General features: G+C 42.5%; 1 protein-coding gene across 2 annotated transcripts in view; it reads left to right on the plus strand.

Annotated features, from left to right (window-relative positions):
• The window catches only part of DNAH9 (dynein axonemal heavy chain 9), a 209030-nt gene that overhangs the window by 125689 nt on the left and 59206 nt on the right, over window positions 1–24135 (plus strand). For both annotated transcript variants that reach the window (XM_049812524.1, XM_049812523.1), the window contains 5 exons: window positions 779–983; window positions 6085–6249; window positions 8641–8781; window positions 12652–12822; window positions 15844–15966. In XM_049812524.1, coding sequence (XP_049668481.1) covers window positions 779–983; window positions 6085–6249; window positions 8641–8781; window positions 12652–12822; window positions 15844–15966 — 805 coding nt within the window. The remainder of the gene's footprint in view (window positions 1–778; window positions 984–6084; window positions 6250–8640; window positions 8782–12651; window positions 12823–15843; window positions 15967–24135) is intronic.

Raw genomic sequence — 24135 nt, forward strand, 5'->3', positions numbered from 1 at the left:
GGCAGTATTTCTGGGTGCTGCTGTGAGCTGTGTGATTTCTCTCTGCCTCAGTTTCACAGCTGTAAAAACAATTGAGGTGGCCAAGAGGACACCTAGTGAGCTGATGTTTGACTGGAAAGTGTATTCAAATTCCTGTGGTAACACCACTGTTCCCTTAACAGTCCAACTGCATCCCAGAAAGCATTTCCAGTTTCTCTTTTCCTCTGGCTCCCATGGGCTTTGTTAAACTTGGTTTCAGAGCATGTTGACTCTTGAGGTGTCTGTAAGTTTTAGACTTGATGTCAGAAATGCAGAACAGGAGAAGGCTGGGTTTCCTGAGTGGTGTTACCTCCCAGGCAACCAGCTGCTCTCCTAATCTGGCTTCACTGTTCAAGCTCAGTGCAACCACAGAGTTGGCCTTATCTGAATAGGCAATTTTAGCTGTGGCTAAGTAAAATCTCAATGCTGAGAGGCTTTTCCTCCATGTAACTCCAACTTTAGGTAGAATACAGCCTCTGTTAAAATCGAGGGTTCATGGTTGAACTGGCCATCCTGCTGCTGGAAACCATGACCCTTCTCAAGTAGGATCCAAAATTTGGGAGCAACTGTCTGGGGTTTTTATCCTAAAGCAGAAGTGATTCAGGTGTGTCCAACTTTAAGTACTTTTTTGCTTTAATAGTGATTTCTTTGTGAAGAGTGCAAAGTCCCATGCTGGTAGATTGACTGATACCACCATTTGTCTTTGGGTGAAATGTCCTGGAAGAGACGTGCACTCATGCTCCTTTTGCTCTAATTTCAGGTACATTAAGATTGGGGATAAGGAGTGTGACTTCAACCCTGCTTTCCGTCTCATCCTCCACACAAAGCTGGCAAACCCTCATTTCCAACCCGAGCTGCAGGCACAGTGCACCCTTATCAACTTCACTGTCACACGAGACGGCTTGGAGGACCAGCTGCTTGCAGCGGTGGTCAACATGGAGAGGCCTGACTTGGAAGAGCTTAAGGTCAGTAGCTGAGAGTTTACACTGGAAGCAAGTATACATAATAATAATAATAACATTAATAATTATAATAAATAATAATCATTATTGTTATTTAAAACAAATAGCATTTCATATGCAAGGTTGCAGGGATTGCTGAGCTCATCATAAAATCAGGTGATTTCCCTTGACCGACAAACATTGAGGAATTTTTTTCTTCAGTCTTCTGTTTTCTTGGTGTTTTGGGAACACATAAATGGCAATTTCAAGTTTTTCTCCAAATATTTGGGAGATTTCTTTTCCTACTCCTCTTGGAAATGGAAACTGAGATTCTCATTATATCGTTTTTTTCTGGACTTCACAGATTTAATTTTAGAGGTAGGATTAATCTCACTCAATTTTAGGCATTTATGGTATAAGATTCCCACTGTAAATATTGTGAGGCTGGTAATGAAATTTTTCTGTTCTGGTTCTTCCTCCCACTTGATTGTAACAGGCCAAAATGTTCTCTCTCTCTCTCTCTCTCTCTCTGTGTCTTTTAATAAGCATGGCTTCAGTTTGAAGATAATTTTTAACGGAAAATCCTTTGTTCTAATGGCACATTTACCAATGCAACAAATATGTATAATACTAAATATTTACTGAGAATGGGAACAAATTTACTGCACATGTTCAGTCAGGCCAGGCCAGTTTTGTAATAAACTTTTCATTTAATGAGGTTCTAAAGTACGTTAGCTGTGCAGCCTTAATGATGCATCTAGTTTTAACCAGACTCGTGCTAACGAGCCAAAAGATGGCATCAAAAATACATAATGAACTGATTTAATGTGTAAGCCATGGCTATCTCACTGGGACTGTGAGAGACCCAAAGCCTCTTGATCAGGCACCCGTAGCACACGCTCAGCACTGGGTTGCAAATACTACAAACAGCAGCTTTCCTTTGCTGATTTGCACTGAAGGGAGCTGGGGGGGCTGACAACGATTAGCATACTGGTGTCATTAACTGCTGTTATGTTAAGGACCGTTTCTCTTAGCCTCGGCAGCATTGCTGTTAATGGTTGCTGTCACAATGAGAAAGGCAAATTCAATATCATGTGCAGTCAACAAATCTACAATTAGGCTCTGAAAATTAGTAACTCAAAACCAACAGCACTTCCCTCCCATGCTGTAAAAGAACTGCATATTAGAAAACAGTGAAAATTACATGAATTGGGGATCGCATGTTTTGAAGTCCCTGTTTCTTCAGGATGTGTGTGTTGTGGGAGAAGGAGGTTGGGCACAGGACCAGGGAAATGTGTCCCTGGGTGCCAGCTGTGCCACCAGCTGTGGGGGATGTGGGGCTGTAATCTTGCTTCAGAACGCACTAAGCAGATACAGATTGGTGTAGGATGTAATTTTCTTGTCGTTTAAGAATATTTAAGACTTTTTTTTTTCTCCATAGCACCACAGCAAGGTAATATCAGAGCCCACTGTCTTTTCTCTCCCTCTCATCTACTTTCGTCCTGCTACAGTCCTGATGCCCCAGCAAGTATCAGGGAGGAGAAAACCAGCCTGGTATTCAAGATGTTCTGCTGAATGGGGAACAGTCAGTCAAAAAAAATCTCTTCCATGCTGGGATAAAAGCAGACACTTCTCTCCTTAGACATGGTGAGGGGGGCTGGCAATGGCTGCAGGTGCACTGACCTCTGCGGATGACTGCTGGCCAGGCGCCCAGTACCTTCTTCTGCCCCTGGTCTATTTACTGATGTGAAAAAGGCCACTAAGGCTGTTGTCTGATAGCTGTGGGGAGCTCCTTGAAGACACAGATTTGAGTCTTTGGGTTCCCCAAAGGTGAGGCTACTTCTCTAGGTGTGTTTTAATCCATCCTCTCTACCCTGGGACAAAAGGGACAAGAGTTCGGTGTCTCAGGAAGGTTTAGGGCTCTGGCTCATGAGCAGATGGAGGTGACTGCTACTGTACTGCACAATAGTTACTGAGCTCAAAATCTTTTTATGGGCAAAGATAGAGCCTAGAATTTGTTGTTAGTAACCTAATCAAAATTCATCAAACAGCTATTATTAATCCAATTACAATAACAGTAACATTTTCTAAATGTTTTCTCAACACAGTCTGTTTCCATAATCTTTTTCTTCATTGATTCCCAGTTATTCAGTCTTTCTGTTCCTCCTTATCTTTGAAGCTATCTTTATCTGATTCACAGGATTCCACTCCTGTTACAATGGGTATTCAGAGTCTGAGACCACATTTGCACTCTACCATATTTTGGTTCTAGAGACAGATCAATCTGTCCAGAATAACTACTTACTCTGACTCTAAATTAAAGCCAGGCTAAAACAGGTTAAGGCAGTAGTGACCCGGCTGTGAGACAATCACAGCTAAGAGAAGCTGAAACCAGTTTAGGCCAAGGCAAGCAAAGCCAAGTCCTGAGACCTTCCCTCTCAGGTCAATACAAAACTTCTGGCATTTACTAGTCTCATTTGCAATTTCCTTTTGCAAGGATGACTGTGGTCCATGTGCTGGTGGAGCTGCCTGTGGTCCACGTAGTCTCCCACCTTCACCACATGTCACTGTTTGGACTAAAATGTCTCATATGGCATTTGCGTCAAATTCATTGTCTGTTTAGTGCTGAGAACAGCTGTAGGAAGGATATTTTGGCAGTTGTGTCCCAAGCTATAGGTGGATAAGCCGTGAGTTAGGGTCCTGCCTTGCTGATTCAGTAGGTAAAGCGTGTGTGAAAGTCCCTGCACATTTAGTCTGTGACGGACAGTGTTGAAGTTCTTCTTCAGTAAAGAAGGTGCTTTGCAGGACTGCACTGAAAATATAGGGATTATTTTTTTCTCTGGTTTGTGATATTAAAATAATACAATAAAAGCAGCAGAAAGGACAAGGGGAGGAAGGTGGCTGCTGTGGCTGAGCTAGGAAGGGGTTGGTAGTGAATCCTGCAAAACTGGCCTGTAGCTCTGGTGAACTTTTTTTGTTTGTTTGTTTTCATGGAATGAAATTTTGAAGGCTCTTGGAATAACCCGTTTCCCAGAAGCAGCACTGTTATATATCAACTGTGAAATAACAGATAATGAGCTCCACTGCAAAAATAAGAAATGATGACCTTGCTACTGCTGAAAACAATAGCATGATAAAGCTGCAACAGATGGAGGCTGTTGTGGGGAATACAGCATTGTATGCACTTCTAAGGGTGCGCTTCAGAAATTGCGTGGTGATTATAAGCTATTGGAGCAAAAATCACACACATCCTCATTAATAACTCCAGGGCTTACAGTCCATGGTCTGGAATAATAGCTTGCAAAATGTCGTTTTTCAAGGCATGCTATGCTTGAATGACAGGAATGCACAAAATTAGCCATGTTAGTTTTCTGTTTCAAGACTTGTAAAATATTTACCACCATGGGCAAACTCCTCTGTGTAATGCCTACAGAAGAGGCCTTTAAAACCAGCCATTTATAGCTGAAATACCAATAAAAGGCATGCTTCGGTGCACACTCTGCTGAATACTTGGGTTGACATTAACATAGAATGAGTGTGTGTGCAGCAAGTATATGAAATTTCAGCCCAAATATTGAAAGATGACTTATTAATGAAAGAGTTAGTTAATCTGCTTGAAAACCTCTGATAACAGAGCAAATACTGCTGGCTCCCTTATGTGTTGTGGGATTCAAAGAGACATAGGGTCACATTTCCCATTTCTGAGGCTCTTCCAGACCCTGTAGGTGGTTGGAAGGTGTGGGTATGTTTTCCAAAAGCTCTTTTTGGAGCATTAAATCATTTGGTGTATGACATTGAATCTGTCATGTGCCAGTCACCGTGGCCCAGAACTTGTCTCAATTCCACATGCACCACGTCTGCTACTTCATGGAGCTGGCTATTTTTGCAGGGCTATAAAACCCGCTTTTGCAAGTTTCTTGAATTTCTTGGTTGTGTCACTTAAATACACTCTGAGGATTTAAAGCTGTGTGTCACACAGTAGTGTTTTATGTACCAGGGTGTTAGCAATTGACTTCATTTATGTAGAGAATAGTCACCAGGCTTATATCTTAGCAGCATCCAAATCAGATGGACAGCTTTCGCACAGGATATTTTCTGTGATAACGCTAAAAATAAGCATTCACAATAGGACCATGTCGTGGAATAATGTAATATACCTGAAATCCAGCAAAAATGCCATTTCCCTCAGCAAACATAGAATAGGGCAATCACATTTCATGGGAGAAAGCCTATTCTGGAGGATCAGTTCAAAAAGGAGGTGGATGAGAGTCTTTGTTTCCACCATGAACAGCGTTAATGACTGTTATTTCTGCAGAAGAGAGGGAAATGGAACAAGTGTCTGGGGAAAATGGAGTGGATATTTCACATAAATTGGAAGAATTTCCACTATAATTCAGAAGATCTGCCCTTGAGGCAAGATGGTTGTTACTGGTCTGTACCTGCTAGGCTGTCTTTGTACTGGGTTTGCAAATCCTTTGTCAGGGGGACTTTGTCTTTGCATGTACAGCTTCTAGCATGGTAAGCCACTGGTCCCAGTGAGATCTCGAGGCCAGAATACAAACAGGAGCAGCAATCAAGTGAGGCTGTGATTTTGCCCTCAGTTCTGAGCCTGAGATGCGTTGTACTCATCTCTGGACCCAAGTGACCTTGCTGCTGGTTTTGCCATCAGGTTTTAACTGTGTGGTCCTCGTTGCTGGTGTGACTGGTGTTGGTGTGTAATGGCAAGTGCAGGGGTTCCCCAGGAGTGGTGAGAAGCAGCAGGGGCTATCCAGGCTGACTTCAGCCCAATAGATACTTCTAAGACAGAGGTGCAGGATATATATTTGAGATGGGGGATGAAGGTCTTTTCCTCCTGATTAATTTCCAGAATTTTAATACGTTCCTAGTGAAAGGGCTTAGTTCTCGTGGTGCTTTCTGTGCTGTTCAGGGCTTCTCTGAGTTGATGGCTTGTTGGATATGGAGTGATCAAAGAATTCTGCCCATGCCCAGGAGTCGCAGAGAGCAGGAGTAAGCAATATTGGACTATGGCAATTGTCAATTAGAAGCCTGTTCCCATATCAAGGTGGTTAATCTTTATTTTACTATGTGTTTTGTGGCTAAAACTTTATGAATTTATTATTTGCAGTCAAATCTCACAAAGCAACAGAATGGATTCAAAATCACCTTGAAAACGTTAGAGGACAACTTGCTCTCCCGGCTGTCATCAGCATCTGGGAACTTCCTGGGAGACACAGCGTTGGTGGAGAACTTGGAGATCACTAAACAGACGGCCGCAGAAATTGAAGAGAAGGTACAAAGATAGTGAGAGCCTAGAGAAAAGCATGTGTGTGATGTTATCTTTTAAGGATTTCTGGGTGGAACATAACTTCTTTACTCTGCCCGTGTCTGCCCCTTCTGCTGAGTACAGAATAGAAAGTGGTATAAATTGAAGTGCTCTCCATTCTGGACAGCTTCAGGCCATTTAGTTCTTTGGAGCTTTTGCATGTTAAATGGCCTATTTAAGACCAAGAGAAAACGTCAGTGCCTGATGTAAAGACAATAAAATTTACACACTGTATCAAGGCAGCTTTAAACTGTTCCAGCATAATCTTGAATACATCACACTTCCTCAATTAAACTGGATTTTAGTACTGACCAGGGACTGGAATCTGTTGAGTTTGCGATCTTGAGTAAATCTGCAAGAACTTGGGTATTTCATACCCTTCCATTCCTTAGAGTATAAATCAGCGTTTGTATTAGCTGTGCAGTGTCAGCATTGCCACCTACCTAGTTCACCTTGCTAGCTAAATGGGGTTGGTTAAATGCACACTCTGCCACTGAGGGAATCTGAGAAGTGTGGTTGTCATACCAGGATTGCTATAGGACTCCTGTATAGCCATTCTCAACTGCTTCCTTCTGCAGTCCTGCCATCTTCACAGCCCACACTTGTCCTCCTCTAGCTCACTGGCTCATGCTGCCTGGATAAGTTACCCACGTGCTGGGGTTGGGCTGGAACTGCCTCTCACTTCCCAGTGCTGTAGCCCCAGCAACCAAGAAACTAAGTGATCATCCACATTGAAAATAGAAATTATTTCTGCTAGCCATATGTGGTACATCAGATGCATTCAGGTCCCTAAGGAGGGTTTGCTTGAACCCCCAGAGAGGTTGTTGAAGGGATGTTTTCACCTGGCAAGCTTGGCATCTCCCTCTTGAAGTAGGTGTTCCTGAGGTACTTCAATTTCTAAACAACTTGTGGTCGTAAAGCTGGTCACTGCCAGCTCTGTGGCAATAGGGATGAATTTTGGAGTTTGCACATGGTTTTTATGAGTTTGGTACCCACGTGGAAAGCTGTCTCAGGGCCCTGTTACAGGCTTCTCAAGTCAACCCTTACTCTGTTTTTTGTCTGTCTACCCAAAGAAAAATGTTCAGCCAACATTTTCCTTCCTATGGAATTCCTCCCTGTTTGATTTATGGAAAGCAACTGTCTTCCCCACCTCTGGCTTTTATTTTACTAGATTTATTAATTGTTTTGGGAATGGGATATCTAAAAGTTAGTTGCCTAAGTCTAAGCTAGACTCTGGGCTCCCTTTGTAGTCAGTGGAGAGACATGGGTACTGCCAAAAGGGAGACTCATCTGATCTAGACAGGTGATTCATGGCCTATGCAGATTCTTGTTTCTGCAATAGATGGTGAAGCTGCTCTTTGGGGTCGCAGATATTACAGTCCATCATTGCTCATAGGGATGTGCAAACAGACTAGTCCCACAGATCCCAACATACTTTGGGTGCACACAACAGATTAAGGTTCAGTCTGTGCTTTGTTGGGAAAGTTTGATGTGTCCCAGCCAGATGTGCTCACACAGCTCAGGTCATGACAGAGGGAGACCCAGTGGCGTGCATTTCGGTGGGGGCTGTGGTATGCCCTCATGGCTTGTACAATGTGTGCTGAGCCCTTTTCTGCCACATCCCCGTTGCATGGTTTGCTGAGCTAGCTGGATCAGCACTGGCTCAGCAGCATGTGGCTGTGTTGCAAGACACTTATGACTGTATGTAGCCAGAACCTAAATTAATGCCCAAGAGGCTTGAGGATGTCACTTCATGCTGCTGAAGTGGAATGAAAGAATGAACAGAACCGAGACAATAATGGGGTGATGTATCTGCCAAAAGGATTTTCACCATGTCCATCACAGCCAGACACCTGGCCAGCAAGGTAGGGGTGTGTTAAATGCTTGTGAGGAAAGACAGCAAAGAGGTGTTATAAATTAGCAGGTTTCAGCCTTGCGGAATGCTGCCTCAAGATCAGCACTAAGTCTGTTCAACCCTGTGTTATTAATGACCTGCACAGGAAGGGGGGTAATTAGAAGGAGAAACTCATTGATGAGAAAAAACAATTCCAGTTAGTAAAGAGCAGGGATTCTAGTGAGAAGCCTGGAGGGGCCTCAGGAAAACAGAGGATTGGGCAACAGGGCGGTAAATGCAGTTAAATGGAGAATGTGCCAGAGGAAGGGGGTGGTGGGAGCAGGTGGCTCAAGCCTGGCTGCACCATGGTTCAGAGGGCAGAGGCTGGTCCCTGCAGTGGTCGCGTGCAGGTTGCCCACTGCTTGGCCTGACGTCTTTGTGGCAGATGTCAACGCTCCCCTGGGCTGCGTACTTAATTTGCAAAGATGTTTTCACAGTAATTTTGTTCTGTGTTTTCCTCCCAGGTCCAGGAGTCTAAGGTGACAGAAACCAAGATTAACGAGGCCAGAGAGCACTACAGGCCCGCTGCCGCACGGGCCTCTCTGCTGTACTTCATCATGAACGACCTCCATGCCATCCATCCCATGTACCAGTTCTCTCTGAAGGTACTGTCCCCATGAACCGTGGGCCGTGCCCATGGCTGCCAGAGGCAGTACCGCTGCTTCTCTCTCTTACTGAGGTTCAAAGTCATCATCTTGGGCCTCTTGGGGGTATTTGAACTCCCAGAAAAAAAGGTGATCTAACTGAAAACATTCTGCTGATCTGGTTTTATGGAGAAGTTTCCTGTAATTTATTCCTTTATATGTCTTCTTAACATACATTACTCTTAAGTTGTGTTGGGATAGTGTTTAGTGCTCATTGGGAAAGAGTGAGCAGAGTGCGTTCATTGCTGCCCTCGATGGAAGGAGCAGAGTTTCAGCAGTACCTGCACAGATGCAGTGAGGAGTGGTCTGAATGCCAAAAGAAAAGGTCCCTCTGTGTTGCGCACTGATTGTGGGCCAGGGTCCCTACTCAGCTCTGAATTTGTCAGTCAGCCCACTGCAGGTGGTCAGATTGGGATCAGGTTAGATGGGCCTTAATTAGCTTTTCTTTCTTTTGCTTGGTTTCTTTCTAAGCAGTTGAAGTCTTCTGGAAACACACAGTCTGACTTAGCAATGCATTAACATCCTTTATTACTAAAAATCCAGGAAATCTCTTTGCAAAGCACAACCTTACAAGCCATTTGTTCTTTCTTCTATATTCACAGCCTTGGTGTGGCAGAACAAGGTGACCAATGGATTTAAAAATATCATATGGGGAAAGAGCCAACAAAGTACTTTTTTCTATGTATTTTATATATTTCTATGTATTTTGTATATTTATGCACAGAGATTTTACATGGCATTTGGAGTCACTTTTTCCATTAGTTAATATTTTCTTTATATTTACATTGTTTCTGTATCTGTGATGTCATCAGGGCCCTAATGCCTGTGCAGCTATTTCATAAGTTAACAGGAATTGCCACAGCCCTTAACAATTATCCAAGACCTTGATGTTGCAACAGTCCTGACTTCCCAAATGACACAGTATTAAAACATCGCATCACTCTCTAAACACAGTCCTGTCCCACTGAGACCACATCACCAGGGATTTATTGCCACCTTCTGTACAAAAGGCATGTAATTCCCTACTTCCATCTCTACAACAGACGAAGGGTCCCAAGCAGCTGGGCTTTCAGGAGCTTGGATGCTTCCTACATTACAGTTACAAAAGCCTTTCAGGTAGTCCACAGCATGGTGTGAAATCTTACTTTGGGTTAGTGTCTGTGTATGATTGGTGTGAAGGAATAGGTAGTATGTGCATGACATGAATGTTCACTGCCTTCTGGTATGGGCCTGCACACATGCTTATCTGCCATCTGGGAGTCCTCTGGAGGGCTGTGTTTCTGCTCTTCTCAGAACATTGTGTAGCCATCAGACAGACAAGCAAGCCTACAGCCTAAAATGTCCTTTGACTAGAAGTCCAGATGGGATTTACGGGTATGTTACCACCTTGTAGTGTGGCCGCTGACAGTCTCAGCTACAGGCATGCTCATGATGGCAGTATGAACACCCCAGTGGGGACCATGCTGAGAGAGAGACCACTTCTTGCCCTGTGCTCCTAAAATAAATGTAGAAGAGACATAGCCAAAGTGTCTGTGCTCCAAAGGCCTTGCTACGTTTCTGTCTTGTCTAAATAGACTACCGTTCCCTGCATAGCAAGTGTAGCTCTGTAGTACATGGACATGTTACATGCAGAACTAGGAGTGATGTCCGTCCTTTGGAGAACATTCCCACCAGGAGCTGTTCTCACCAGAACACTGGGAGAACATTTTCAGTGTGACAGGTGATTTCAATATAATTATTACTACTGATAGTGATGGGGCTGAACCATCCCACTTGCCACGTGGTAGCAGAGCCCCACGGGAAGCCAGTAGCTTTTGTGGGAATCAGTATGGCTGTGTTTTCCAAGTTTCTTCACTATCTTTGAGACACCAGTGCTTCTCTTTTATGGCAGGTGTGAATAGACTGAGACTCCACTTGCCACAACAGGAGCTAGATCTTTAGAACAAAATATATGACCAGTAGTGAATTCATAGTTCACATTTTTGCTTGATGTTTGGGCATCACTTGATCAGTTGTTTTCTGTTCCTCAGCTGGTAGGAAGTGGTCCCCTCTATCTTTGAAGCTGCTTAGGCAGGGGTCTCCTCTTTGTGTGCTCTGCATGTGCTGCCCTTGACACTGGGAAGTCTGGGTCCCTGAGCAGCTTCTAAGGACCTGCTGCAGTAAAAATGAAAGTACAGACAGTCCCTTGCCTTGGCAGAGTAGTCTCAACAGATCTGGCCAGTAGACACCCAAGGGCCTTTCAGGGTATTTATCAAAGAGTTTGGGGTTCAATGTTTTAATAAATGGAAGACTTTTTTATCACAGGACAAAGGTATTTTGAGGGATGGAGGGTTAAATGAGATGGCATCCTAGTCTAGAACTTCTTCCAAATTATTTCATACCTTGACAAGTGACCTGGAAAAAGTAATTGAAAAGAAAATACAATATTTTGCGCCTCATCCACAAAGAAGCTTTTCTTTTTGATATCTACGACTCACATGTTGAAATAATTTTACCAGGAAAATGTACAGAATATCTTTTGTACAAGGGTGCCCTTTGAAAGATTCATTCTTTACACATACATAATAGATACAGGAGTTTCTGAGGTTTCACCTTTAATCTATGTCTTCTGTATTTTGTTTGGTTTATGTTTTCCAGTTAACACTAGCAATGTGTATAAATACATAGGAAATTATTGGGTGAAATGTTTTTATCTAATAAATTTTGATGACAGATCATAAAACATTGTGTAAAGATGCACAGAGATGATTTTAAAATACTTACCACACAGCTAGAAGCCCATTATAAATTAGAGCACACAAGATTTATATGCTACTCTGCAGCATGTTTTAACACAATTTAAAGAAATGTTAAGCAGGAAAATGCATTCTGCAATTATTTAATAATGCAGTAGGTATCAATGTTACTTTAATTTGTTGAGGCATCATTCTTCCTTTGTAGAACCTTAAAAATAATGCTGCCAACACAGTCATGCCTTGTCCAGTTGGTGCTATTAATTTGTATTGGCCTGGTTATTTCCTATTACTTGGGTCCTGGTGTATGGAGCCTTTGCATTGCTAATCAGGATGTAGGCTTTTTTTTTCTTTTTCTTTTTTCCAGTTGCATTTGATAATTTGCTAATGGGTTTTCTTTGGACAGCTCTGAAAGTTTTTTGTCTTTTTTCATTTAGATCAGAAATGTTACAAGAATCCTTAGTATCTTACATGAGAGTCATTCTCGATTCATGCACTCATCCCCATGGGGACTTTACTGATTGGTTAATCCCACTTCCACAAGGCAGAGTCCTACCTGCCCTTCTCATCTAGACCTTTGCTGAATCCGGAGGGTAAAATACTCACGGGACCCTTTTTTGTATTTAGGGGGATTGCTTTTTTCTAAGTTGAAACATTTGTGAAATGGGAGGTATGCTTTCCTCTGGGAATACTACTGTCTTTTGGCTCAACATTTGCAGAGAAATTGGATTGTGTAATCCCTATGAGAGGGCACATTTGGTCAGAGAAATGTTTCCTATATCCATTGTGTCTTAATTCAGTCAGCCTGCACTACTTTCTCAAGCCCAAGAGAGTGCAGTGTCACAGGGAATGTCATCACTGCCTGGCTGTATGTTCCTGAAAAAGCAGCTAAAGGCAGATACAGTGTCTGGTCTCTAGATGTGGTCCCCTGCCTCCTGGAGCTGGTGGGCCACGCTGCTGGGTGGATGGGAATGCTTTGTTTGTGGCCCCACAGATACAGTATCTGAGTTGGCTTCACTTATTGCAATGCTCCAGATGATACGCAGGAGCATGTAAAAGGCATCTAGAAACCACCGGTGTCCTGTGTCTCCCCACCTAGGCGTTCAGCATCGTGTTTCAGAAAGCCATTGAGAGGGCACCTCCAGATGAGAGCCTCACAGTGCGCGTGCTGAATCTCATCGACAGCATTACCTTCTCCCTGTTCCAGTACACAACCCGGGGGCTGTTTGAGTGTGATAAATTGACCTACACCGCTCAAGTTACCTTCCAGGTAAACATCACCATTTCATGCAATTTGTATGCAATGATTTATTTTACAGGCAAAGATATTGGCATGCAGAGAAAGCTCAAACTGTCACAGCTGTGGCCTTCAGCATCAGAGCAGCAAATACAAGGGCTGGGGAACTGATTTCTTCTCTGCCTCTCTTGCTGATAACAGTCACAGATGCTGTGTTTGATTTGCATTATGCTGACAAATGGTTGGGAGTAATACCTGCTTGCAGGACCTGAAAAAAAGGGCAAAGCAAGCTGGTCTTGAAGGCTTATTGGTTTTATCCAACAGAAATGCTTGCTACGTAGCTGCTATCTTTTGTCTAGTACGTTAGTATAATTTTAGTCTACAATCTGAGCAAGGAGACCTTTGTATATCCCTATGCTGAGATAAAATTCAATCAATAAATAGTGCTTGGCATGATGTTGCGAAGTTGTTATTAAGTTTGTGCAGTGAATGACTGTGTAAATGCCCTGACATGTAGAATGCAGATATGAACCAAGTTTGAACTGCTGAAATATTGTGCAGGTCTAGTTAACCTTGATCCATTGATTGCCATGATTTTTTTAATTTTACATAACAAAATACTATGTGTAAAAGGGAAAGTAAGTGTATATATATACACACATATATATACATAAAATGGACTCTATCAATATATAGCATTAATAAATTGTCTGTGTTTAAAAAGTCAGCTTATATTGTGCAATGTCAGCCTTAATTCTGACCCCAAAGATACCTACATTTTCTAATATATAAAGTATTTAAATAGCACATATTGTAACTACACTGAGCATTAAAAATAGTTCGTGGGTCACTTTAACCTGTCAGGAAAACCATCATCCAAGATTTCAGTGTGTGGAGGCAGTTGAGTGATGAGGCACAGGATTCTCCCATATGAAAAAGCAGTTGGCTCTTGAATCGAGTACCTCATTGCCGTCATTGGTGGAAGAGATGCCAGGCACACTTCAGATGCCACTGCCCAGTAGGCAATAATGAGATACAGTCTAGATAATCTGTGACAAGGAAATGACAAACTCACCACTCCAGCACTGTTCTTTTTCCACCCAGGGTTTTGGAATTTGTCTCTGAGATTTCAGAAGTCTGGCAGTGCACTTGGAGCAGTGTCTCCAGCTGGGCTCATGAGCATGTATGGCTTTCCAGAATTAACTTGAACATTGCTCTGGCAGTTTTACTCCATGTATTCCTGAAAATCACCATTGATGGTAAAACCATTGGTAATAGCTGAATGGCCCAGGTGCTCTTCAGTGTTTGAGACCTCAGGGACCTGCTTATTCTCTTGGTGCATGTACTATAACGGTTTTGGGGGTTTTTTTTGTTTGTTTGTTTTCCAAAACACTCTCAGTATGTCTCCACTTACTTTCAAAATTGAACAAGATGATTGAGATGGACAAGATCTTGGTAGCAAGCCCTACTGTTGCGTTAAAGCGTAATGAAGTTTGGCAGAAAATAAACCCCCTTGCATTCCAGCTTGTCCTCAGATATCAGAGGAGCTGGGGTGGCTAGGCTTACATTCTGAGTGATGCCCAATTCAGCACTCTAAGTCTGGTCATGTCCAATATATTGAACTATCATGATTACGGATGCACTAATAGTGCACTGTACTTTCGATTTAGTCATGTTCAACAAACTAGAATGGCCAGACTTAAGGAGTTTGGTCATGTTCAATGAACTAGCATGGCTAGATTTTAATGAACAGTACAGTTTATTAAAGCAACAAGAGTACAGGTTCTTTTGGCTTGCCAGTGATAAGTACACTGTCTGCAAAGCACGTGCAAATAATAATACAGTCAACTACAAGCACACTACATTAAGGAAAAAGTCTATAGAGATTTCTAAGTTTCCCAGGGAAGCATTTGGTATAACCAAGTGTTTGAATCGTAGCCAATAGGCGTCCCTATGACGGGGAAAAGAGATTCAGCCCATCAACTGATCCCAGAAGTCAGTGATGTCCCCCCGACTTGTCTATGGTGGTATGTCCCCTGACATTCCTCCTCTCTTAAGCCCTTTTATACTATTTTATTTTTAAGTGGAGCTTGAGTGACTCTAGTCATACCTTTATTATGATTGGTGTAAAATCTCCTTGCTTTACTTTTAAAGGTATATGCTAGAGAAAATTCAGAGCACATGCTCAGTGAGGGGTCGTCACACCTTCGAGGTGGGTAGCTTTTAGGATGGAGGTGTGTTTTGGTATTATAATGAGATTATAATGAGCAAAGGTCCATGTCAGTACTCCAGAATGGGGGACTTATGATATAAATCAGAAGTAGGGCAGTAGGTTGACAGAAAACCCATTATTTTACCTCCTTATTTCAGTGGATTCAATGCAGAGACCTTCCATTCTTGTTCTTATGGTTCCAGTTCCCCATCCCTGCAGTAATATCACAGAGTCTGGCCACGGTGTCTCCACTCCACCCTCCGTGTTGTTTCTCAGAGTCAGCATACCAAGCTTCCCTGGTGTTGCTAACATCTAAGGTTGCAGGTTATGTTGCTTAGGGTATTATTATGGAACAGATTCTGTGTATGTCCACCACATTCCACCCCCACCTTCCCTTAAGAGGGGGACATGTCAGTAAGTCACCTCCAGCAATCATTCCACACCTAGGGATGCATGCTCTGGTTCCTTTCAAGAAAGTTATCTGTTCTCTAGCTGCAGATACCAAGCACAGGGACCTGCAGCATGCCCTGCAGCCTGTGTCTTTGCTGGCAAGGACTTCTCCTTAGTGTGTTATCTATGAACCTGGATCATAGCCCTTGGTACATAGTTTTCCCAAACTTTGGTCCTCTTATGTTGCCAATCTCCATACTCATTCTTGGTCTTCATTTGGGGAGACCCAAAGCACCTACATGGTATGTTTCATAACACCCCTCCAACATGGGGCACACTATTTTTTAGCCACACATTTGGCAGCTACATGAGTTGAATAATTAATCTGCTAGAGTATATTGCTGCTCTGTATCCTGGCTGCTCAAGGATATTTTGTTTGTTTGGAATTACAGATACTTCTGATGAGTAAAGAAATCAACACAGTAGAACTGGATTTCCTACTAAGATACCCAGCACAGACCAGAGTCACAAGCCCTGTGGAGTTCCTGTCTAATCACTCCTGGGGAGGAATCAAGGTATCTGCTTCACTTGAACTGTGTGAAATCAGCATCCCTTATCTCCTCTAAAAGTCTTTCAGCAACCTTCAGGTTGGTCCTTATAGCATTTGGTGAACAAAGTTCTGACCATACATGAGAAGTAGCACAAAAATGCCAGAGAAATGGAGAGTTCTGTAGGTAAAAGACTGACTTTGTGGGCTTTTCATGACTGTACCCCTGATGATCTGTGTGTCCCCAAGAAGGTGATTTTTCCCTCTGAGATTTAGGCTTCTCTCTGTATAAGACAGGAATGAGAATATCCTCTGGTTTTTGTTGTTATAGATTGTAAAGGACATGGAGATCTTCACTGTATTTAGGAAGAGGTGGGAATTCAAGGTAGATATGACCATCTGCAGGGGTGTGCTGAGGACAGAGTAGTGACAGCTGACAGACCTTCATAAAAATACTGTCATGGCAATAAGAAGGTCTTACAGCTGCTATGTGTTTGGAGTGAGAGGTGAGGAAGAACATCCCAAAGGGATGTGAGTTATCCCATCTTTGCTCCTATTTGTCAAGAAATGTGAATTGTGCTGGATTTGAACCTGACTCAGTAGGGTGTGATTTGTTTTCTGGAAGGGGTCATAATGTTCTTCAAGTTAGGCATGCTCATTCACACCTTGTTGGATCTGAGATTGTATCTTTTGTTTTATTGTGGCTTCTGATCAGTCTCTGGCACCTGCTGTGATTTAAGAATCAGTTTCATTTATAACATGCTGCCTTGATGGGACATTTCTCTGGTACTGTAAAGTAGGGAGTGAAGACATCCTGGTTTCATTAGGATAGTTCTCAAATTTTCCCCTGGGACATTAGGTTTTCCCTTTCTCTCTCTTCCACCATGCTGCACAGAGAATGTATCTGTTTCTTGGAGGATGACCAGATAAAATATCTGCATCCAGGCCCAAGTCATCTCTGATATTCTTCTCCTGTATGTGTTGTTTTGTGGGGCTTTCCAGAGTTTTGCAGGAGCCCTAGCTTATGGTACCACATGCCTTTCTAGGCAAGCACATGCTAGGCTGTGTTTCACTTGGCAAACACTGTCTTTTAAGGTAACACAGAGTTAGAGCTCTAAGTTGCAGAATGCAGTTCAGAAGTCAAATAAAGTTTCTAACCCAGGTCACCCATAGCAATTTTAAATGGTAACATGGAACAATTCATGCCAGATGTATCTGCCCTGACCAGGAGTTATCATCTCTGTCTCTTCACTGGCTGCGAGGATGGGGCCTCTGCCTCATTCTGCACACCCACACGACAGAGCTCATGTTGAAAATGTCATAATTCCATTTTCAGCCATAAAATAAGCTTGGAACTTCTCGCTAAACTAGCCCTGTTCATCCTCTAAAAGGCATATTTCCATAATAATGGGGGAATTAAAAAAAAATTCTACACCCTTTCTTTAATCATCTTTCGTTCAGTGGTGGTGTTTTGCTGTTAAACAGCAGCAGTTTTATTTTTGCTTCTCCTTTGAAGACAAATTAAATGGACACTTAGGGTCAACACATGTAATCAGGGGAACTCAGCCATGAAGCCTATGAAACACATGTTTTGCAACAGCATATTTTGTCTTTGGGCTGTGCAGTCTGTATAGATTGTAGATGTACATACAAATTATTGCTTGAAATCTTAGGCTTTCTCAACTCTGCTCTGTCCCTGCCCGTGTTCAGCATGGGGATATATAGGGTGAATGGTTCATTTCAGTTCTTCTGGAGTCCTTCTGGGTTGGCATTCTTCACTGTTTGGAAGCATTCTGCACTGCAAAGCTTCTTTCTACTTAAGTCCTCTAAGTTTCCTTTGGAAAGTGAACTACCTTCCACCATAGGTTTCAGAGGTTTCAGGCTCTGACTCTCATTTTGGAGAGACTTTTATGCATCTTGGGAAACATATTACTCTTGTAGTGCCCAAGGATGTCTTTGCTAGTCCTGCCTGCACGTAGTACATTCTCCAAGCAGACACCTTCTAACTTTGCAGTGAGTTTTCTTTGGGAGATAATCCCTTCTGTGCTGGCCAGTTCCATTCCATGTGGGTGAAATGGCCTTTCATGTTCCCTGTGTGCTTCATCATGATTGTTGCAACTGCCTCACTGCTGTGATGAAGTTGGTACAGTTGCCAGCTCAGGGTCATAAACACCAAAAGGAACATCAACTCCCAGTCATTCATTCTTCAGGCTTTATTCTTGCATCACTATTTGACTTATTCAGGAGAACAGGCATTTCTCTGCATAGAGTGTCAAAGTACATAGCATACTGTGTCAGAGCCCGCTTTGAGACCAGCAGTAAGGAACTTCTACTCATCAGAGCTCAAACCCTGTCAGTGGCAATGTTGAACAAGGTCTTCATCCCTTCCATCAGCTATGTGCCCCAGCTTCATCCCTACCAGCAGCCTGCACTCCGTCATCCCTTGGCCATCCAAAACTGATGCAGTGTTGGGTATCTATCATGTAGTCATTGTGTGTGTAGAGTAGCTGGAGACTTATCCTGAGGTAGGCAGGAATTGAGAGGGGACTGTCACCTGAAGTTGCTTTGCAATAACTGCTTCTCTTTGAGATGAGCCCTTCCCAATCAGCTTCCTCTCTCCCACTGAGTGTCTGGGTGTTTGTGGTTGAGATGGAAACTATGTGATGCCAAGAAATGCTTCTCTGCATCTAGCCTTTTGCTGAGCTGTGAGGTGGCAGAATGTAGATGTATTCAAGTGTGCTCCACGCATCAGATGTCTTCAGCCTCAGCGTGCATCCACTGTCCCCATGAACTGCACATCTCGAAGAATTGCAGTCACTGGTCAATAATCTGTGTTAATTTTATGTATTTCAGGATTTTCAGATAGTGAATTCTATATTATCAGATACTGAATACTTTACAGATTGTCTTTTGTGATGATTGTAGTATTGATTTTGCTATAAATAATACAGCTGGCATCAACTTTATTAGTGTTTATGTTCTATTAATGTGTGTTGGTTTATTAGTCTTTGAGTTTTTGGCAACTCCAGTTACTTGAGGCATGGTTTTAGTACAATCACATTTTGTCACAGACTGCTATAATTAGGTTAATTAGTCATGGCTTCTACACAGCTTATTAACAGGCTAAAATCTCTTTTTCTTTCATCAGGAAGATTAAGTGCTGTAATAAATTGTTTCTTCAACAAAGCTTGAGCAAAGTACATTTCAGATTCATATTTCAAATTTGAAATGGAATTTAGCATTCTGCTAATTTTTCACAGAAACACTGAAAATGCTCCTGCCCAAAGTGCTCCTCTTGCCAGGGGTTTCAGGCCAAGACAGTAGTGCCAAAAGAAATCAATATTGATATTTGTGGCCCATTCTGTGCCTCCCATTTTGGGCCCATTAACTTCAAAGGAAACCTCATTAAATGTTGAGGACTCTGGGCATGCAATCAGCCTCGTGTGATTTGGCTTATTATTTATTGTTATTGTTTGATTAACAGTTAGATTGTTATTGTTTTATTAATAGAGACATTAATAGTAGATATAGGCTATTAGTCCTTTGCAGTTGTGCGGCTGTTTTCAGCTCATGATGCTGGAGCATCTGACACACGTTTATGATTTAGTCTTCCAGCTTCTTTTAAGTTCAATAAAAAGTTTCACAGAGCTTTTCGCTGTAACCTGTGTGCCAGGCTAGCTCAATATTTACCACTGAGTGAAGAAACCCACATACCTGTCCAGAAGGGCACAGTTTGTAGAGAAGGGTAATATCTTTTATTAGATCTGCTGATAGACTTGGAAAAAATAGGGAAGTTTCAGGCTCTTTAGTGCTTCTTTAAGCCTGAAACAGGAATTGAATTCAAACTAAGTACAGGTTGAGAAAAACTGCTCTGAGCTTAACTTGATTCTGTTCATCGGTCAGCCTATATGCGAGAAAAAGTAGTACCTGTGGAGCCCCTGTGGAGGCACATTAGTTAGCTCTGGAGCAAAGGGAGATGTTAGCAAAGGAGACAGCCATTAGCCTCAGTGCAAATACTGCCTCTGGGTCATTGAAGGGTTAGTTAAGAGCAAGAAGGGGAGAAAATTGTATCATTTAATGAAAGTAGTGCCTTTGCTGAGTCCCTGGCTCTGGTGTTCAATAGAGTTGGTTGTTTCAGTTCTAAGGCCTGTCTTTTGCAGGTACTTAATAGTGATCTCTTGAGAAGTCAAAAGTATTCTTTCACTCTTAATGAGGTTTTCTGTCTTTTTTCAATTTCCTTTATTACATAGTATGTTATACTTTCCTCACCATCTGTGTTCCCAGTACCTAGCTTGAAAGTTTTTCTTTCTGTTGATACTTCTGAAGAAGTTTTTTGTGTGCATGCAAGGCTGTCCATTTCTCCCAACTTGGCTGTTGGTTACCTTACCAATAAATGTGTGGACACACCTTGGACCACAAAGGTACAATGATGCTACTGCTTGAACTGCACAGGACATCAGGCCACAGCCATGTGCAAATGGCCATTTTGATATTCTTGTGTGACTGAACTTAACATAGAATCAGTGTAGAGATTGTCCTCTGTAGGATTTTTCCCCAATTTTTTTCTTCTTTCCTTCACTGGAAGGTCTCCAGTGTCATAAGATGAAGGTGTTGATACCTACATGGGCGGTGAGTTCTCTCTGAATTGATGCACTGTGGTCCCTTCAACCCTGTGTAAAGCCCAGTCTGCTTGTTGAGCTGTTCTTCGGTTATCCACAGGTCTAGGACAGACAGCTCATGTCACAGTTCTGCTCTGAGCATGGATATAGAAATGACATCATTGGGTTTTATGGTTGTTGAGTCTTCCAGACTATGTCTAGACTAACAAGTAAAATGGGCCAGCAGTTGTTTTCTGGCCCTGGCAGCACCTGAATCCATACAGTGGAACTCCCCTCACCTCCCAGACAAGGAAGACCTCATATGTTTTTTACTGTGGGCAGTCCCTGGAGTGTCCTACACTCTGGGCTGTGTCCAGGCATTTCCTGAGAGCAAGCGAGTTCACCAAAGTCAAATGTGAGCCAGCAAGGTACTAGAAAACTGTGTGGCTTGTGGTGACCTTGTGCCTGGACCTCTTCTGTAGCCACAGATTCAGGAGCAGATCAGCAGGCAAGAAAAAAGTATGTGTCTCACTGCGTAGGTATGCTGGGGTCTGAGACAGGCAGATAGAAACTCCTTCTCCCCATAGTCAGACAACCTTGCTTTGGAACAGCTTTATAAGATGCATGAGCGTGGTTTTAGACCTGAGCTAATACAATCTGCCTATCAGTAGCGCTTATTAGCTTAGGTAAAGCCTCACACAAGGCATAGTTATGCATCTTCTGTTCCGTGCCCAGTGCCAAAAGACCATGCTTGTGTTTCTTAGGGGTTCCGCAGAGCAGTTTGTATTTGCCTAGGAAAGATCATAGGAACATACCCACTGTCAACCTGGGCTCTCCTTGAGCTTCACCACTACTAATAAAGCCAGTGGTTGCCTTTATGGTCTTCATTTTCATGGTTGCCTTGGCCAAACCCAGCCTGTTTTAGAAGATGAGGGTTGTTGTCAGGCCACTGAGACTAGCTGAAGGTTGGGTGAATGGATTTCCCTGTGACCCCAGTGATCTCTGCTGTGAAATTCTCCCATGCTCCAACTCCCTCCATGCTGTGCTCTTCCTGGGGAGCTGTGTCCATGTTGGCTCATTGTGTGCCTCCTGCAGAACTGCAGTCCCTGATTAACCGTGTATGCATCTGGCTCTCACCACGGCAGCCTGTTCCCACAGGCAGCTCTGGATCTCCTCTGCACAGATACGCATTTCCCAAGTCTGATTTTCTTTGTGATATTTTCTGCAGCGCCTCTTCATTGCTGGATGCAGATGTGTCCCATAGGATAAGTGAAGCTAGTTAATATACAGCAAGAATACACCTGGCCAACTTGGATTACTTCTTCATCCAAATCATTTCCCTCATCTTTTTCTGAAGGGGAGAATTTTCATTATGTAGATATGAAAACGCTACTGAAAGGGCATTGTTTAATAAATGTGATGTTGAATAATGAGCTCTAAATACTGAATTCAGCTTTCGAGGAGGAGAACAGCAGTAGACAAAGTAGTATATTAACTCCATATTTATAATTTTGCAGAATGCAGATGATAAGATTGTGTGTGTGGCTTTTGAGATAAAATACCAAATCATATATTTCACATTTAAGAAAACTGGATTTTTTTGACAAAAGAACAGAAATCTCTCTTCCAACTTTCACTTTTTGTACTTTCTAGACACTGAAATTTTTCATTCTTGTCAAAGATTCATTGTGACACAATCTGCTGCCTACATTGTGCTCTTTGCGCATAAGCAAGGTCCTTTGATCAGGATGGTCAGATATGAAAGGCTTGCAGCTCACAGCTTTCCATGTGCATTCAGAATTATTATTATGCCAGAAAATCATAGTCTTAATTAAATATCTTCCATTAACTCAGTTCTTCAGATGTACAGCCTTTTAGTGCATCTTTGATAGAAAACATTGATTATGACACTTCAATGTGCATTGATCTGCTGTCATCTAGAAGTTTCCTAAGCACATTTATTTGTCCTTACCAGCACTTAAGTCCCAGAGGAATGTTCCCAGTGTCTCACATAAATACAACTTGAGAACGTTTTACCTTTTTTCTTCCTTTTCTTTTTTAACCCGCTGGGTTTATCTGATGTTTATCTGAAATACAGCAGAGATTTTGATCACATCAAATATTTAAAGACATACTTTGTTGGTTTGATTGCAGAGTGGAAATTGAGTTTTTCTGGATGCCTCTACAGCAGTATAAGCCTTTGTCCTTCATTCTCAATCCACCCATGACACAAAGCCTGCTGTCAGCTGGTCATTTTGAATGTAAAAGTTCTTTCACCTCTAAATGGAAGAGAAGGGAAATAATTGCTTTATTAGAGATATCTTTTAGATATCAAATGTATCCTTTTTAGACATTGTATATCTTTTGAAGTCCTATTGATCTGCTTAAAAAATAGAAAAAAACCCAGTTGCAGTGCACTTCTGAAAATATGCCAGTGGACTGTGGACCCAGGAGTGACCACAGAAAGGTCTGATGGCTGAGCTGTACTAGCAACTAAGGGCGTGCAAGCGGTCATCCTATTCTGGACATGATGTGCTATACCTAGATGTGTAAGATGCTTTTGGAAAGGCAATGAAAGCAAATGGTTTGGATTTGGCTCTTCTTTATTAGTTCTTCCTTTTAACCCCAGATCTGCCACAAAGGACCTGTTGGAGCTCCTTGTTTTGTGGTAGAGCTCATAAACTTTTCCTTTGCATGGCAGTTTGGTTCACATGAACAGCTGTGAAGACTGCAGATTAAGTGCTCAGCTAAATTTCAACTGGGAACAATCTCTGGAACCCTGATGGTAACACCAAGGCTTTACCTGTGTTGCGGCACATGAGATAGCCTTTTCTGGAAGCACTCGTGGTCTCTGTATCATCCCCAATGTGTGATCACAGCGCATCAGTGGACCACAGTATCACCAGTACCTGAATAGGAGCATCCCTGTGCAATGAATATAGACTGACAGAGCCATGGGGACATGCTTTTCACTCAGAGTTGGTCAAGCCTCTGCTGTAATCTGGTTTGATCTTTGAGTATTGCATTTTAAGAAGGATGCAGACCACCTGGAGAAAGGGTAGAGGAGAGCAGTGAGAAGTTTCAGATACCTGAAAACATGACTGTGAAAAGAGACTGAAGAGAGGGAGAAGGGGAAGGGTTATGTCTGAGGGCCTCAAGACTGAGGGGACAGGAGGATACAATCTTCAAAAAGTATCCTCCAAAAGCAAAAAAGCAATCAGTTTTCTGTATCACTAAAGGATAGAGCAAGGTGAATCTCAAAGTACTGCAAGAAAGATTCACACCAAACATTTGGAAAGTCTTTGTGGTAGATGTCCGGGTTTCAGCTGGGATAGAGTTAACTGTCTTCCTAGTAGCTGGTACAGTGCTATGTTTTGAGTTCAGTATGCGAAGAATGTTGATAACACTGATGTTTTCAGTTGTTGCGAAGTAGTATTTAGTCTAAAGTCAAGGATTTTTCAGCTTCTGATGCCCAGCCAGTGAGAAAGCTGGAGGGGCACAAGAAGTTGGCACAGGACACAGCCAGGGCACCTGACCCAAACTGGCCAACAGGCTATTCCATACCATGGGATGTCATATCTAGTATATAAACTGGGGGA

This window comes from Accipiter gentilis, chromosome 10 (assembly GCF_929443795.1).
Source record: "Accipiter gentilis chromosome 10, bAccGen1.1, whole genome shotgun sequence".
NCBI classification, from domain to species: domain Eukaryota; kingdom Metazoa; phylum Chordata; class Aves; order Accipitriformes; family Accipitridae; genus Astur; species Astur gentilis.